At 37.3% G+C, this 17,654-nt stretch overlaps 1 protein-coding gene across 1 annotated transcript in view; it reads right to left on the reverse strand.

Moving 5' to 3' along the window:
- Positions 1-17,654, reverse strand: part of LOC112056965 (uncharacterized) — an 83,260-nt gene that overhangs the window by 8,537 nt on the left and 57,069 nt on the right. Inside the window, exons 6-7 of the mRNA XM_024097453.2 lie at positions 7,851-7,878; positions 4,003-4,087 (exon numbers count right to left, since the gene is read on the reverse strand). Coding sequence (XP_023953221.1) covers positions 4,003-4,087; positions 7,851-7,878 — 113 coding nt within the window. The remainder of the gene's footprint in view (positions 1-4,002; positions 4,088-7,850; positions 7,879-17,654) is intronic.

Here is a 17,654-nt window from a genome sequence, read left to right on the forward strand (position 1 = left end):
GAAGGCTATAGGCTATATATTATCACGTTAAGACCAATAGAAGCGAAGCATCAATGAAGAAATACTGAAATCCACGCGGACGAAGTCGCAGGCGTACGCTAGTATACTATAAATGCGAAAGGTCATTCATCACGAAATCTCAAAAAACCGCTTAACGTACACAGATGAAATTTGGCACGGAGGTAGTTTATAGATACCAGAGGTCCGCTAAGAACGGATTTTGTGAGAGGGCCGGATTAAGGAGGTCTAAGAGCCCACAAAGTCGCGGGCGTTCGCTATTTCATAATATTAGTATGGATATCTGATAGGTAGGTAGTAGGTACAATTTCAAGGCGGATCGTTTTGCCTTGAGAAAAAATATAATGTAAGGTTTTTTAATCCCTAAATAAAGTAATGGTTGGACACAGTAATAAAAGCTATTTGTATATTTTCAAAAGATTACCCTACAATACAAATTAAGATTAACCACAAAGGTGAAAAGAGCACTAAAGTGGTTTTCAAGGCAGCGTCTATTTTACTAGGGATTATAAATTGTAACAAAATAAATAGCGGCTTGACGGCCTCCGTGCCGCAGTAGTATGCACTGTGGATTTATAATACGGAGGTTCTGGGTTCGATCTTCAGCTGGGGTAATTGAGGTTTTAATAATGGGTCCAGGTCAGGCTGGTGGGAGGCTTCGGTCATGGCTAGTTACCGGCAAAGACGTACCGTCAAGCTATTTAGGGTTCCGGTACGAAGACGTGTAGAAACCGAAAGAGGTGTGAATTTCATGCTTCTCCTAACAAGTCAGCCCGCATCCATCTTAGATTGCTTAACTCATCATCAAGTGAGATTGTAGTCAAAGGCTAACATCAAAAAAATTAAAAAAAACAGAACTTCATACAAAACTTTTCATACTTCTTTGTATTAAGCCTATGTCTATATTTCTCTCGGTATCATCCAAAAATATTTTTTACAATGGGACTGGTAGTTACAGAGGTTAGGGGGCTTAAACAAACAAATAATCAAACAAAATTTCCTGGTATAACATAGGAAATAAGATACACCAAACTCGAATATCTATATTTCCATTTCGATTCCATCATGCTTCGCTACGCATTATGCGTGTATAGCTACGCATCATGCTAGTATAGCTACGCATCATGCGTGTATGGCTACGCATCATGCGTGTATGGCTACGCATCATGCGTGTATGACTACGCATCATGCTGGTATAGCTACACATCATGCTTGTATAGCTACGCATCTTCTCACGCTTCTTATAACTAATAAATAACAGATGAGGGTACATATTTCAAACGCCGGATCTTAGACCAATATGTATAATTGTATAGGTAGGGGTAGGGTCGGGGTACGGTAGGGGTAAAGTAGGGATACGGTAGGGGTACGGTACCTAGGGGTACAGTAGGGGTAGGTCAAAGTTTACATCGAGTTTCACGCGGACAAAGTCACGAACGTCCGCTAGTAGCATTTAAAATTACTGATAGTTTGTAAGTCTTAAAACTCGAGAAAGGCTTGACGTAAATAATTTTTTTTACAGAAGAGGTTCAAAAATAAGGACAATGAGGACAAAAAGCGTAGTGGACTGTTAAAATAAGGCTGATATTGATTCCCGTGTAAGCGAACCTTAAAACCATGAATAAACGCCAGTAGGTAGGTATTTGTCGTGGGTGGAGGCTGTACGTATTGTTTTAGCCGATGGAATGCGACATGGCTTATGCATTAGGAGTTCTACTACTGAGCTGGCTATAATCAAACGAGAACGACCCTCTACAAACTTCTGAGTGCGGCTCTGGAGGACCTTTTTTTGTTCGTTTTAGACATTGAATTTTCAGAAATAATTTGATAAATGTAACAATAATATATTGCGTACTTTTCCTCTAAAGGTTTAAAATAATCCGCTAGCGGGGCTTATGTGTTAATTTTTATATTAAAATCACCATCTATTCGAATGGAATTTTTCCATCGGTCGGGGCATGAGATGACGAACTATCAGTGTTTATAAAATCACAATGGCTATCACTGGCTCTCAATATAAGAAGTAAGCGTGCTTCATATTGTTACAAGTTCCTCGATTACAGTTGGTATTCAAATTCATTATGCTATTGTAGAGGGGAGGTATAAATAAGAGGGTATTTGATGAATTAAGCTTAGTTGTTTGCTAGGCAGCGTAGATACCGTCACACTGCCAGTCGAGTTAATGATTTTGTGCAATTATGTTTTGTGTTGTTTTTATTGTTTATCATAAATTGTTTAGCGTGGCTATGGAGAACATGTCGGGCAGGGAAGATGAGTGTTGATGCATAAAGGGTTCCCTTAAACCCAAGTGAGGTACGCCCCCCCCCCCCCCCCCAGAAGAGCGGCCGGTCACTGCATTCCAGAGTTTGTGATTGAGAGATTTTATAGATTTCATAAATTATTTCGATTCAGTAGATTTTGAGAAATCTCAAAAACAAAAGTTTCAAGAATTTGTTTATAAACGGTTTTACCGATCGATTCTAAATACTAATCAGCTCTCAACTACATAGATTGACTTCGATTTGGTTAAAATTGTTCTTAAGAATCGTTTTCGAAAAAAATTGTAAAACGCTTGTTGTTTCATTATTCTAAAAACTTTAATTTTTATAGTCTAAAATGAATTATTTCAGTAGATAGAATCCTGGCTACGCCCATGCTTAAACCTACCCACAAGTCCTGTGACCTGCTCGAAGTGTTTCCTCTACCACAAAATAACGGTACAAACACTGTCGCTGCTATCCGTCACGTCACATTACATTTGTAAAATAAAATTCGATTGCACTCAATAAACTACTTTAAGAATAATAATCGTTAGATACATTTTACAATGACAGGATCACAGTATAATCATCAAAAGTTTAGTAAACTCGTACTCGGGGATCTGAATACCTACTTAATCTTAATTGCAGTCTCAGATAGCCATCGCAATAAGGACCGTATAGAGAAGACGAGGGAAATGTCTTTCAGGATAATCCTCGTAATAACTCCGGATTAGGGTTTATTTACTAATGGTTTTGGTTTGATCCGGATTTTCACTACGTTCCTCGTAACGAATCGAGGTTTGAATTATTTACGTGTACAGAAATGCGTTTGAGTTATTTCGCCCTTACTACCCAAAACTACAGCCATATTGATCTAGTAGTGGCGGATTAAAGGAGTAAAGGTACTGTTACACATGCGCAAAAATAGCATACTAAAAATGTGCTATTAAGTATGCTCCATACGAGCATGCTTATCATCAGTTTACATTTGCTAGCAATATGCATGCTATTTTTAAGTATGCACCTATAAGCATGCTCAAAGCAAACATTCCAATTACACATGCTAATTTGTATCTATCGCTCTTTGTCTATAGTATCGTGTTAGACAGGGAGAGATGAAGGTGAAGAGAATACAGAATAGCAATGCTGATCGACTAGCATACTCAATAAGCAAACCTGTTCAGACGCGCGAAAAGCACGCCTCCTTCCACCCGCGCAGCAAGTACCATGCTCTTAGATTGCACGACTGTTGATTCTTGAGCAAGCTCGAAATAAGCATGCTCATAATTAGCAATGTTGCAATACACATGCTAATAAGTAGCAACTGCTCAATAGTAGCATGCTTTCGTGCTTGAAATGAGTATGTGTAACAGTAGCTTAAGAAACGAGCACTTACATACATAAACTTTCGGCTGAAACTGTTATTATTGTTAAGATATAAATTACAAACCTCTTTATAATAAAAATCATAAATTTTAAATGTATACCTGCCTAAAATAAATTAGTTTTCCTACGCATTCAATGTTTTATTTAAATTTGCAATAAAACCCAAAACATTGCAAACTAATACAAAATTAACTGATTTTGATACAAGTAAAAAAAATTATTCATTAAATAGTCTATGGTTGGTGAGAAAAGGGCGTCAGATGTTTAGGGTATAGGGCGGCTAGGCTACAAATCCGCCACAGACAATAGTTATAAGAGTACATATATTTGTACTTACGTCTTACTCTGACCGTTGGTCTTTTGAAAGCAGTCCGAAGATACGGCATCGACATCACAAGCTCGATGTGAGGCGGCGGGGGAAGCTGAAATGAAATTACAGTTACTAGTCAGTCAATTGTTTTACTAATAATTTTAGAATCTCACTCACTGAGTAACTACAAACGATACAGCATTATAACTCGCTGAAGTGCGATGAAAAGTTGTGTGTTACGCACGGCTGCAAATCACCTCTCGTTCTTTTTAATCCCTCGCGATGCTCCTTGGCTCGTGGCTCAACGTCCATCTATCTAAGAATATCTTTGCTAGAGTTCATCGCTTGTTGGGTATTTTATAAACGCACACGCAATTAATAAGTTTGCAGCATTGAGTAAATAATAACTGTTTCATTCTGCTTCCTTTTAAATATGCATTTTATTTGGACAGCTTTCATAGTTAGCAGCTATAGTTAACCTACATCAGGTAATCGGTTTGCATTTTGATGTAGTAGGCCTAACATGCCACCCACGACATCGCGTGAAGATAAAATGTTTAATAAGCGGCTGAACTGGGATATATAGCTCTCCCTTTCGTTGCGTTATGACGAAAGAGAGAGCTATAGGTATATTCCGGTTCGGAATATTTGCAGTTTGGCGTTATTGGTCGACAATGTGTCATTTTGTCTTCACTAGACACACATTAATGAGACGTCAGCGCAGTAAAAGCGCTAAATTATTTAGAATGATATAGGACGAGGCGTGTAGCTTAGAAATCCATTTGCCAACAAACCGCAGCCTCTCACAGATAATTTATGAACAAGTTACTGCTATGCTAACGCTCCTTCACACACAAACGCGCCTATCTGTACTCTGTACACGTTACAACTACAAATAAAGAAACTCGTCTTCCGAAAAAAGATGATCTATTCTATCCTACCTGTAGTAAACAGGACTACATGCCATTGGCATGACGAACACGATGTCATTATACCAACTATTGCAGTGACTAGTCTATAAATACTATAAAAGCCTCAACAGCTCAACGGTAAGAGCGGTCAGACTCATCACTGAGGAGTGGTGGTTCGATCCCCGCCCCGTTGGCCTATTGTCGTACCAACTCTAGCACAGTCTTTCCCGATTAGTTGGAGGGGTACGGGAATATTGGTTATATTATAAAAAATATGGCAAATCTTTCTTTAAAAAAATACAAACCTCTCAGGGGAGTGGGGACTCAGTCTTGTTTACAGTGGTACCACAATGGTACTAAGTAAATACAGTGTTCAATGAAGTGAAAGTGATTAATCGAGTAAATCATCAGAGTGTGCGCGGAGTTTTAAGCAAAGCTTTTGCAAAGATTTCTTTATTAGAGAAAGAATACAACAAAGACTTCAATGGTGGCAGGAATACTAACTGCATTTCTGCGTTAGAGAGCCAGACGGATCCTTTGTGCAAAATATGAGCGAGAATGATCAGCCGTGGCGAAATAATTAAAAATAATATTATAAAAATTGATTTGACTATGTTTATGTAATGTTTATTAAACAAAGGGTTCCTTAAAAAACCTAACAAGCGAGGTCGCAATCTAATTAGCAAATATTTCGTAACTTTACAAGAAGTTTAATTAATAAAATCATTATAGCCGCGAAACAGCTGAAAATAACGCGTTAATATTATCTGTTACCGGGCGCCTGACTCTCACGCTCAGGAAACACCAACACCGGAAGCGTATTACCACACCAAACACGATGAATTCCTCGTACATTTTCTTTTTAAATTTTCATCGTATACATTTTGAAAACCTAAGCAATAGTTGCCCAGTCAGTAAAACTATAAGAAATTGTAATGTTGTATGAATCAATTGTAAATTATAATATTGTATGATTTCTTTTTAAAAGAGCAACTGTTGAGTCTCTTGCCGGTTTCTTCTCATCAGAACCTACCTTCCTAACCGGTGGTAGAATCTTTACAAATGTCAACTGACGTATCAAAAGTGCTTGTAAACTGAGCCTACTTGAAATAATAAACAAGAATAAAAATTTTGTATTTTCAGTTTGCGCTTTATCGGAGTTTATTAGTATTGAGGAACTATATCTATACTAATATTATTAGGTAATGTTTGTGGTGTTGTAGGGGTAATCTCTGGATATACTGAACCGATTATGAAAATTCTTTTACCGCTAGAAATTAACGTTTGTGAGTGTCATAGACTATTATTATGGTATCATCATCATCATCATCATATCAGCCGATGGACGTCCACTGCAGGACATAGGCCTTTTGTAGGGACTTCCAAACATCACGATACTGAGCCTCCTGCATCCAGAGAATCCCTGCGATTCGCTTGATGTCGTCAGTCCACCTGGTGAGGGGTCGACCAACACTGCGCTTACTAAGTGCGGGGTCGCCATTCCAGTACTTTGGGACGCCAACGTCCATCGGCTCTTCGAACTATGTGCCCCGCCCATTGCCACTTCAGCTTTGCAACTCGTTGAACTATGTCGGTGACTTTGGTTCTTCTGCGGATCTCCTCATTTCTGATTCGATCACGCAGAGATACTCCTAACATAGCTCGTTCCATCTCTATATGCATATTATGGTTTACCTATTTATAATATGCTAAGCTTCATAGTTTCGTACTTTCCTTTCGTTTTAGTTGTTTATCTATTGTCGACCGTTTAAAATACGTAAACAATTCATTTTAATTCATATTTACATTCGGGGCTCAGATTAATTAAAAATTGTGTCTAATTCATCTCGTTGTCTCCGCTTCGTTCACCACCGCACATTCGGGTTGTTAAACCCCCAAACGTCCCACAGGTCATTTAGTATACACATAATTATTATACTCGTGCGTATATACTGGACGCAATATGGGCAGAGTGATTAAACAGTAACGTTTAATTTGTTTTTTTTTTTTACTACCATGATATGTTCATGGTAGTAAAAAAAAAAAGTCGGAAAATGTAATAATAAAAAACGCGTGTGCGTCTCGGGACGCTCGACAGAAATAGTACATTATGATATAAGTGCGGTAAGTTGAAAATTACAGCCGAAGCGATATTGCAGCTTGAGCCAAAGGCGAGAGCTATAGTAAGGAAGCAGAGGCTGTAATTATCAAAGGGCACGTATGTCATATGACGTTTTATAACACATTTTGCGAGGAAACACACTTTGAACACACTTTCTGAAAATGAATTTGCATCTTTGCCTGTTTTTCTCATGATGACATTTTGATACGCTTGTACGCAAATAACGAAGTGAGCACACCAGCGTTTTATTTATTTAGACAAATGCACCAAACACAGCCAGTATTACTAATAAAGTAAATTAATATTTTTGTGTTTCTGATAAATATAAATAGTTGACATTTATTGACAAAATTATTAAAATGTTAAGATTTAAATATTTTTTTTATTAAATTTTATCTTACAAAGTTAATTTTAATCATAAAATATTGAGCACTTTTCTGACACAAAAACTTTTTGCCAAAGTTTAAAAAAGTACCGTTCGTTTTTAAACGGATGATAAAGGTTTTATATTACATTACAGCACGTGTGCATTTTACTTTACATTACGGCACATGTGCGTAATAAGATACATTACAATTTTAAAATTGTTGAAATAAGAGATACTATACTAGCAAATGTGTTATAAATTATATTTAACTAGCGGGCCCGGTGAAGCTTCGCCTTGATTTATGTGCACTTCTTCCCTATCCCTACCCTACACTACCCTACTCCTACCCCTACCTAATAAACAATTTAAAAAAACATGCGTTTCATTAACCAAACTCTATTAGATAATTAATATTATGTATTATAAAAAGTACATACTCGTATGCAGTTTAAATAAGTAATTTCTATACACTTACCGTTTTTGAAATTGCCGCCATCCATTCTCTTTGTAAGCATTGAAACAAAAATATTACATTAGAAGATTGTCCAAAGATATTTGCTTTTTTTCTTTCTTACTTACACGTAGATATAATATATCTAAGTGATGACTTCGCAAGGGAGTTTGCGCAGAAAAACGTAAAGCCATAATGTGTTTGATAACGCTTGAACGAATTTCATTCCTCAAAAAGTTTTCATACCGGAAGCCTTATATGAAAATCGTTTCTTAAAGAGTAAACTCCTATATAACAAAATTTTGTTGTTTTCCGTGAAAATCGAACTAATCCGTGCGGAAACTCTACCCAGATTAGATAAAACTTCAACACCGGAAGATCTTGAGTTGTGGATTCGATAACGTTCATTTTCAAATGCTAAGACTCCTCACTCGAATTCTTTTATAAATGCTCACTTATCCAATGGCGTGCCCTTCATAATTGAGGGTTTCTTCATTGGTCCAGCTCTGCTTGATGAGAGGATTCAGCCGTGGCTAGTTACTACCATACCGGCAAAGACGTACAGAAAAGATTTAGCGTTCCAATATGATGTCGCGTAGAAACCGAACGGGGTGTGGATTTTCATCCTCCTTCTAACAAGTTAGCCCGCTTCCATCTTAAACTGCATCATCATTTACCATCAGGTGAGATTGTAGTCAAGAGATTGTATTGTAGAAAAAAATTAACGTTTGATAATTCGCACCTGTATTAGAGAAAAAAAAACATTTTGTATTTTGTAGTGCTTAAAAGTAGTAAGTTAAAACTTCATGCGTGTTCGCTCTTTTATTTCCTAAATAAGGAACTACCCCTACTACATCCTACTAATATTATAAACGCGAAAGTTTGTATGGATGTTTGGATGGATGTTTGTTACTCTTTAACGCCGCTACTACTGAAGCGATTTGGCTGAAATTTGGAATGGATATAGATTAACACATAGGCTACTTTTTATCCCGGAAAATCCATGGTTCCCGAGGGATTTGTGAAAACTAAATTCCACGCGGACGAAGTCGCGGGCGTCCGCTAGGTAATCATATTAGTTGACTGGTACGAGTATCTAACAGCGCATGTGGAGCTTAGACCTCGCTGCTCTCCAGGCCCGTACCCTGGAGAGGCGTTTTCAATTACAGGCTCTTAAGTTTCTAAGATGAAAGAAAAGCTTAATATATTTTTGCCCGATTCAGGGAACAAACTCAAGACATATAGGCTAACCACTCAACTAATGGTGTGCACACAGTCTCAAATTCAGCGTCTCTTCATCGTTAACAATGCATATTAGGCTCACTGTTGAGCACGATTCCTGTGAGAATGAAAGGGGTTAGGCATTAGTCCACCACGCTGCCCAAATGCGGATTGGCAAACTTCACATATGTAGAGAATGGAGAAAATTCTCAGGTATGCAGGTTTCATTACGATGTTTTTCCTTCACCGTTTGAGATACGTGATATTTTTTTTAAATGCACATAACTGAAAAATTAGAAGTGCATGCCTCTGACCGGATTCAAACCGCCTTCCGAGTCGAAGGCAGAGGTCATATCCACTGGACTGTCACGAATCTCATGAGAGACGTGACGTCAGCGTCTGTTATTCTAAATTTAAACTACCGTCACAACCAGCTGGGACTGATTCATCTTCTTTTAGACAGAAAAATTTAATTAAAACTAATTTCCTTTTGAACAGACTACAGATCTTCCCGTCCAATTCGAGCAACTCTGAATATAAAGAAGCCTTCGCTAACAGAGAAATAAAATGTCATTTACAATTTCAAGACGTCCCCCGGCAAGTTCCCTTTGCATATAAATGAAGAAAAGCAGGCAGATAAGCAGATAAACCGTTGTGGAATCTTTAAACATCTTCAGAAAGAGGAAATAAAGAAAAGGACAAAGGATGCCATTTTGTTAATGATTCCTTTAAAATGTTTTAATTAGGTCTTAACTTGGTCATTTATTTTTTTAGGCTGTGACCAAACTGAAAGACACTCTATAAGTACTTGTACATATGAGTAATATTTATTCTGTGATATAAGGAGAAAGGGAAATTATACATAATATACAATTGTATATATACCCGTATAGATACCAATGGACGCCCCATGTTTTAGCTGAGTAGTTCCCGTTCTCATGGGAGTATGGGGATTAATTATGGCCTATGTTACTCGCTCATAATGCGGCTTTCCAGTAATGAAAGAATTTTAAAGTCAATTTACTGGTTTAGACGGGAAAGCGTAACAATCAAAGTCACATTCACATACCGTCTCACCGACTAGGATGCAAAAACTTTATGATTACCTACTTACGAGGGATATGGGAGACAGAAAGGAAAGTTTATTGCTATAAACTCACAGATTAAGGAATAATAGGCAGATATAGCGCACGGAAAACGACATCGTCCTAGCCGTTCCAAATACAATATGCAAAAACGAATACATTCTCGAGTCAGTACGACACGAAGCGTCGCGTCAGTACTAGTTTTTAATATTATTTAAGAAAAATGGCGAGAAAAATTATGTTTTAAATATTTTAAAAACAGTTCACGAAAAGAAATAAGGTGGAGTATTTTTTTATTAATTATTATATTAATTTACGTAATTGTTGTTAGTGTTAAATTTTGAAATTATTTGAAAAATTATTGAGAAACGTTTGAATAAGCGGATGTTAAGGAGACGCGTGACGTTTGGTTATATCGTAGGTTTCACCGGTTTCACCACGCTGCTTGTAAACTCATTCTGGATCATTCTTTACTTTGTGTATAAACTACAAACAACAAACAAGGTAAACATACTCGTTGTGGGAAAAGTATATTGAAAGTCCAAATTAGCGTAAAGTAGCTCAAACCCTTTCGGAGTTGGAACAAGTTGATTTGTAGGATTCTAGTACAATACTTTGCGATATAATCAACTCTTGACAAATTCAGAGGGTCATACAGTCATAACTTTATATGGATTTCGAACACTAGAACACAAAGGCGTAAGGGCTCATAAAGCCAATGCCACACAATAGTTCGAGCTACTTCCTTTGTCGATATCCTATAACAATTGAGTACTTAGACTAAGTCGGTTTAATTAAAGCGTGGAACTTTAATTAAAGACAAGTAGGTCCATTTGTTAGGGTTTGGTTGACGAGATTCTTGAATCCACTCATGCCCCCTAGCCAAGTGGCACGTCGATTCTCTTTCTACGATCGCTAACGCTTCGACAGATCTTGACCACATGACCTGTCGATAGCAAACGTCATTCCGATACATCTAGTTTTAGTTTTCGAAGCGTTAGCGATCGAAGAAAGAGAATCGACGTGACACTTGGCTAGGGGGGCAGGGACGGAATCTACCTATACTTATAATAAATCTGTAACAGGTCAAATTCTGTACATTGAAGACATTTTGGAAATATTTCTTTTTCGATTTTCTGTCCGTATTTTATGTTGACCGGGCATCACGCTGAAACTACTGAATTAATTCAAATCAAACTTGGCATGATGTATAGGTATTTCAAATTTATATAGTTTAGACGTTTCCGAACACGATTTTGAAAGTCGGAGTGCTAAATCGTATTATGAAACGTTGTATATGTTGGCGGAGCAGCCACCAGCGGATCTCGGACTTGCAACCGATTCCAGTAGGGTTGAGGGGCCCCTTTACAAGATGTTAACGCTCCCTTTCTCCGCTTGTGTTGGCTCCCAGCCAAGTTACTAACAATGCAATACTAACCGGACCGGATGATAACTCACTCACTCACTATATTCACTGACTCACTTAACTTCTACATCTCTATCACTATCCATTTCAAAGACGCGTATCAATTCAACTGCTCAACTAGCAGACTACAGTGGGGGCAGGGTACCCCTGTACCTGTCAAGCGTACCGACTACGCGCCATTTTGGACGCAATGCTATTAGACGAGAGTCACGTTATCAACCTTTTACAGTCTTATTTATTCAAACAGTAAATAATTCAATCCCAATTACATGAAAACCTGATTTTAATATTATCGCAATAATTAACGTAGATTTTGCTAACCGATCAAATAACTCACTCGCCGTCATATATAATTATTTTCTTGTTGACACTAAATTCAACATTGTTTTCCAAAAGCTCCTCGTTTGGAAAGCACTTTGTTCTATATTCGTAGTTACGTCATTTTTAACCGACTTCCAAAAAGGAGGAGGTTCTACGTTCGACTGTGTGTTTTTTGTTTTTTTTTTTTTTTTTTTTTTTTTTTTTTTATGTATGTCCAGCGATAATTCCGTCATTTGTGGACCGATTTTGAAAATTCTTTTTTTGTTTTGAAGGGTTTGATTCCAGGGTGGTCCCATTTTTTTCATGTCAGGATCTGATGATGGCATCCTGGAGAAATCGAGAGGAACTTTCGAAAATCGTAGAGACGGCTAGTGCGTTTGTTAATGTTTCTATAAGGTATTTTAAACCACTACAATTTTATGAAGGTCTGGAGTTGGTCTGATGATGGAGCTGATACACAGACGATGGAACTCGTCAACGATTTACAGCAGGTACCTTTTGTTTGGGCTTGATTTATTTGTATTTATGAGAACTTTCCACCTAGATGGGTTGTGACTGTATTAAGGGTCTGATGATGAAGACAAAGGACAGTGAAGAGAACTCCTCGACGGTTCACAGTAGCTACCTTGTGTTTGGACTTGAAAAATTTGTATTGATGAGAACTTTCCACCTAGATGGGTTATGACTGTATTAGGGGTCTGGTGATGAAGACGAAGAATAGTTAAGGGAACTCCTCGACGGTTCACAGTAGCTACCTTGTGTTTTGACTTGATAATTTTGTATTGATGAGAACTTTCCACCTGGATAGGTAGTGACTGTATTAAAGGTCTGGTGATGAAGATGAAGGAGAGTTAAGTGAACTCCTCGACGGTTCACAGTAGCTACCTTGTGTTTGGACTTGATCAATTTTATATTGATGAGCACTTTCCACCCATATGGATTGTGACTGCATAGGGGGTCTGGTGATGAAGATCACGTTTTTCTGAATATTTATATTACATGTGGATAAAGGGGGAGTGAAATTTTGTATATGAGTTATTATATGTGCTACCTTCTGATCAGTTTGAAGGCGGTGCCAATCCAGTGTCATGTTTTAATTAAAGCCGTTTCTAAAAGAACCACAGAAATTGTGTAATTTAAATGGCTTGAATTAAAACATCACTGGCTTGGCACCGCCTTCAAACTGATCAGAAGGTAGCACATAGGTAAGATGTTATTTTTTGCTTTTTAGTTTAGGTTAATTTTAGAGTTGGAAGTCGGTTGAATTTTTTTTATTAAAATTTTTTTGGACGTGTTACCAATAAAATCGAATTAGCCAAAGTGCTAGAATATTTGTGTACTAGTGTATACTTATATATTTATTTAGAACATCCATTATTTATTTTTATTTATTGTCTGTCGCTGGTTTTATGCCGCGTATTTCGGCGTCTGGTGGAGTCAAAGTTTCACGTTATTTATTCGTTCACGTCGGGCGTCGAAACCGCTCAATTTGTCACGGCCCTTAATTCTGTTCCAGCTCAACGCGCTCCCTAGCAGTTGGAGATATATACGTATACCAGGGCTTCTAACTTCCTATTTCAAAATACATATACTCGTAAACATGATATATTCATCATGAATGGGCTCACTGTTGAGCACCTCTCAGAATGAAAGAGGTTCAGCTAATAATCCACCACGCTGGCCCTATGCAGATCGGCAGACTTCGCACACGTAAAACACGCGAGATTTCCTCACGATGTTCTTTTATCTGATATTTAATTTCTTAAGATAATAAAGAGGTAAAGTTTATGGTATTTTAGAGGGTAATCTCCCTATCTACTGAACCTGATTTTGAAAATTCTTTTACCACTTAAGCCACGTTATTTGTGAGTGTTATATGCTTTATTGTATTCTGACGGGAACGCGCACTACGCGGTTGATACCGCGGGGTATCGACTAGTGTAATATGTGTATAGGTCTCACTCATAAAATATCGAAAACAGCTTTTCGTACAAGGATAAAATTTGGCAGGGAGGTAATATACTCGTATTAGTAGACATCCGCTAAGAAAGGATTTTGCGAGACGGCTGGATTAAGAATATTTATAGCGCGGACGAAATCGCGGGCGTCCGATACATAATTATATTATATTTTCTTATCTTAAGTGTCAAGTTAATCCGCACGAGCTGTAGGTATGTTTTGTTTTAACTCAAATATCAGATAGGGTTTTCAATGAAAGCATTTTATTCTACGAAAATATCATAACTGGTGACCTTAGTAGTCGCAAAACCTACTGGTATGATTTGAAAAAATATTTCAGTGTTAGATAGCCCATTTACCGAGGAAGGCTATAGGCTATAAATTATCCCGTAAGCTACTTAGTCTACATAGGTAAGTAATACTATGTGCTGCTACGTGTTTTAAAAAGAAAATAATAACTATGAAACGTGTTTATTATCTTGTGAAAGTGGGAACCCTATACTCACAGAAGCAACTGAGTAATATACTGGGCTGGAAAATATACTTTTCGCGTCCTACGTGATCTCTCTCTCAAATTTGTTTTGTGCCCCTTTTACACGCTAATATGTAGGTTTTTCGGGGAACTTTATGTTATGAACACTTTTTTCTTTGCATTTTTATAGGGTTTTCTTTAAAATTAACTTTCATTTTATACTTATATGTGTGAGTAAAATACAAGGTAATTTGGAAACACTTTCTGATATTATGTAAAATAAAAAATATTTTCGCGACATATCTTTCTCCAGAAAGATACTAAAATATAGATCTCAAAAAGTCGCATTATCATCACTATCAGCCAATTTTACAGGGCCCTTAATAGGCTGATTAAAATAGGCCCCGTATGCCTCCGGGGTTATACCAAAATATAGTCAATGATCATCATCATCATTTTCAGTTGTGTGCATTTTAATAAATTAAATATAACGTGTCTCAAAAGGTGAAGGAAAAATATCATGAGGAAACCTGCATACGTCTACCTACCAGAGAATTTTCTTAATTCTCTGCGTGTGAGAAAACTACCAATCCGCATTGAGCTAGCGTGGTGGACTATTGGCCTAACCCCTCTCATTCTGAGAGGAGACTCGAGCTCAACAGTGAGTCGAATATGGGTTGATAATATGGGTGTAATGCCAATAATTTCTCAAAATCAATTCTATATCTAGAAGACTGTCTATGGTATTTTTTGGCTGTGTTTTTTAAATTGTATATAAATTAAGAGTATGCTAATAGTAAAGCAATTTCGTAAAAGTAACGGGGTATCTGCGATTTGCGGCGCTGCCGCGGAACCCTGAAAAACGCCCCAAACAAAATGTCACGAACTAATGACGTCGTAGGCAATGTAATAATCGTTAGATTTGTATGGGCGTTCCAACAAAATTACTAATATCTTTGTTATTTGTGCGTTTATGTTTATAGTTCATGTATTTAAAAATGTCACATTTAATGTAAGGAAGCTAAAACTGTATGAATTTTCATCTAATTACGACGAAAAATTCAAAATCTATTAAAAATCTTTTTTTTAATAGATTTTGAATTTTTATAATCTCATTTATTTTGCAAATATCCAGACAATCTTTGCTTTTTATATATAAATTAGTTAACGTTGACCTTATTTACCCGAATGTATCATAAAAATCAATATAGTTAAACCTAGTCATCATCCCCATTGTCTTTGAGTCCCGCAGTTTTTGATATACTTCTAAATATACCATTAAAGTTATCATTATCGCTCACCGAACCGCTTAAAATTACCACCATTTGTCTTTGCCCATTCTCGGCATAGTAATGCGATCCTATCTCATTATTTATAATAATTGGGTGGAAGGACGAGGCCGAAATACGAAGCGATTGTTTCCTAGGGGGCGACGTAATTCATCATGACCCCTCCCATTTCTACTCGCGATCGCAAGTCACGGGGTTATTGCGAAATCCGTTATGGAACTCGCCCGGTTTCCTTGTTTAATCTAATCATGTTTAAGTCAGTTTTGACCTTGATTACATCTATACTAATATTATAAAGAGTTGAAGTTGGTAGGGGGTACGTAATCTACTACCAATTTTGAAAAAGTCACGCTTTATTTGTGAACTAACGGACGCTCGCGACTTCGTCCGCGTAAAATTCAGTTTTTTCACAAATACCGCGGGAACCATGGATTTTTCAGGGATGAAAAGTATCATTTTGTGTGCATTATAAGAAATTAAATATCACGTTACTCAAATGGTGAAGAAAAAACATCGTAAGGAAACCTGCATACCAGAAAATTTTCTTAGAACTGTGTGTGTGAAGTCTGCCAATCCGCATTGGGCCAGCGTGGTAGACTATTGGTCTAACCCCTTTCATTCTGAGAGGAGACTCGAGCTCAGCAGTGAGCCGAATATGGGTTGATAATGATTAACGATGATGATGATTGCAATCTAAAAGTAGGTACGATAAAAGAGAAACTAATATTAGCTTGGTCGTAGCAAACTATATGTTCCTGGACTCCTAAAAAGCATATGTGCGTATGGGGACCTTTATAATCATAAGTCGTTTATAAGGACATGTCACTTGCAACGTTTCCTTAACGTTTTCGTATCACGTTCCGTAAGAGGATTGTCAGCTTATACGCAACGACGATATAGGACATCCGATCTCAGCGACAGGGATGGACGGAGATAAATACATGTATTATAGTCTACGGCAGGGTTTTTCAAAGTTTCGGCTCCACGAACCCCTGTTAAAATTTCCAAGTGACAGCGAACCCCTTACTAAGTAATGGGAAACATCCCCCCTCCAAAGAAAAAAGAAATTTGACTGTTGAAGAAAATAAGGTTTTTATTTGAATAAAAGGTAGCACATAAAGTACCAAAAGAAATGTCTTTGTAATATTAATGTGATTGGTGTGCTTGTTTCTTGTCGCAAATGGATTTAATGTTAGGACTAGGAGTAATTTTGGACAATTTTAACCTTAGTTCGGACTTGGTATCAGTAACGTAAATCTTGTCGCGAACCCCCTACCGTCGAATAGCGAACCTTTAGGGGTTCGCGTACCTCACTTTGAGAAACCCTGTAATGTATGTTATTAATGTTAGTAATGTAAGGATTTTTTGTGAAACTGATGTTTTTTTTGGTGTTAAAGTTGGCAAAACTACGGCCTACGATACGTGCTACGAAATGTCTACGCGTGTCTTACAAATCTCTATAATATCTATTGGTACTTAATATTATAGAGGAAAAGTTTAAGAGATCAATAGGTCAACGGTAAAAGCGGTCGGACTCATTGCCGAGGGGTGATGGTTCGATCCCCGCCCCGTTGGTCTATTGTCGTACCCACTCCTTATACAGTCTTTTCCGACTAGTTGGAGGGGAATGAGAATTTTAAAAATACTTTTACCACTAGAAAACCACGTTATTTGTGTGTTTAATGTGAGTGTCACAAGCTATATTTTATACCCGTAATCTTACGGGAACGGGAACTACGCTGGTGAAACCACGGGGTGTCTGTTAGTAATCTATATGACATCGTAAGATTTTAAATTACTGTTAGATTATAATCTATCGTGGAAAGATTATACATATAATATAATCTCTCGTCCCCGATCGATCCTTGCCCGCTGGATTTTCGTACCCACTAATAACATGGTCTTTTCCTACTAGTTGGAGGTAAACAGGAATATTAAAAAAATAATAAAAAATCTTTTAAAAATGATTTCATTTCTTTTTCTTTACAAGTTAGCCCTTGACTACAATCTCACCTGATGGTAAGTGATGATGCAATCTAATATGGAAGCGGGCTA

The sequence above is a fragment of the Bicyclus anynana genome, chromosome 21, assembly GCF_947172395.1.
Source record: "Bicyclus anynana chromosome 21, ilBicAnyn1.1, whole genome shotgun sequence".
Lineage (NCBI taxonomy): Eukaryota > Metazoa > Arthropoda > Insecta > Lepidoptera > Nymphalidae > Bicyclus > Bicyclus anynana.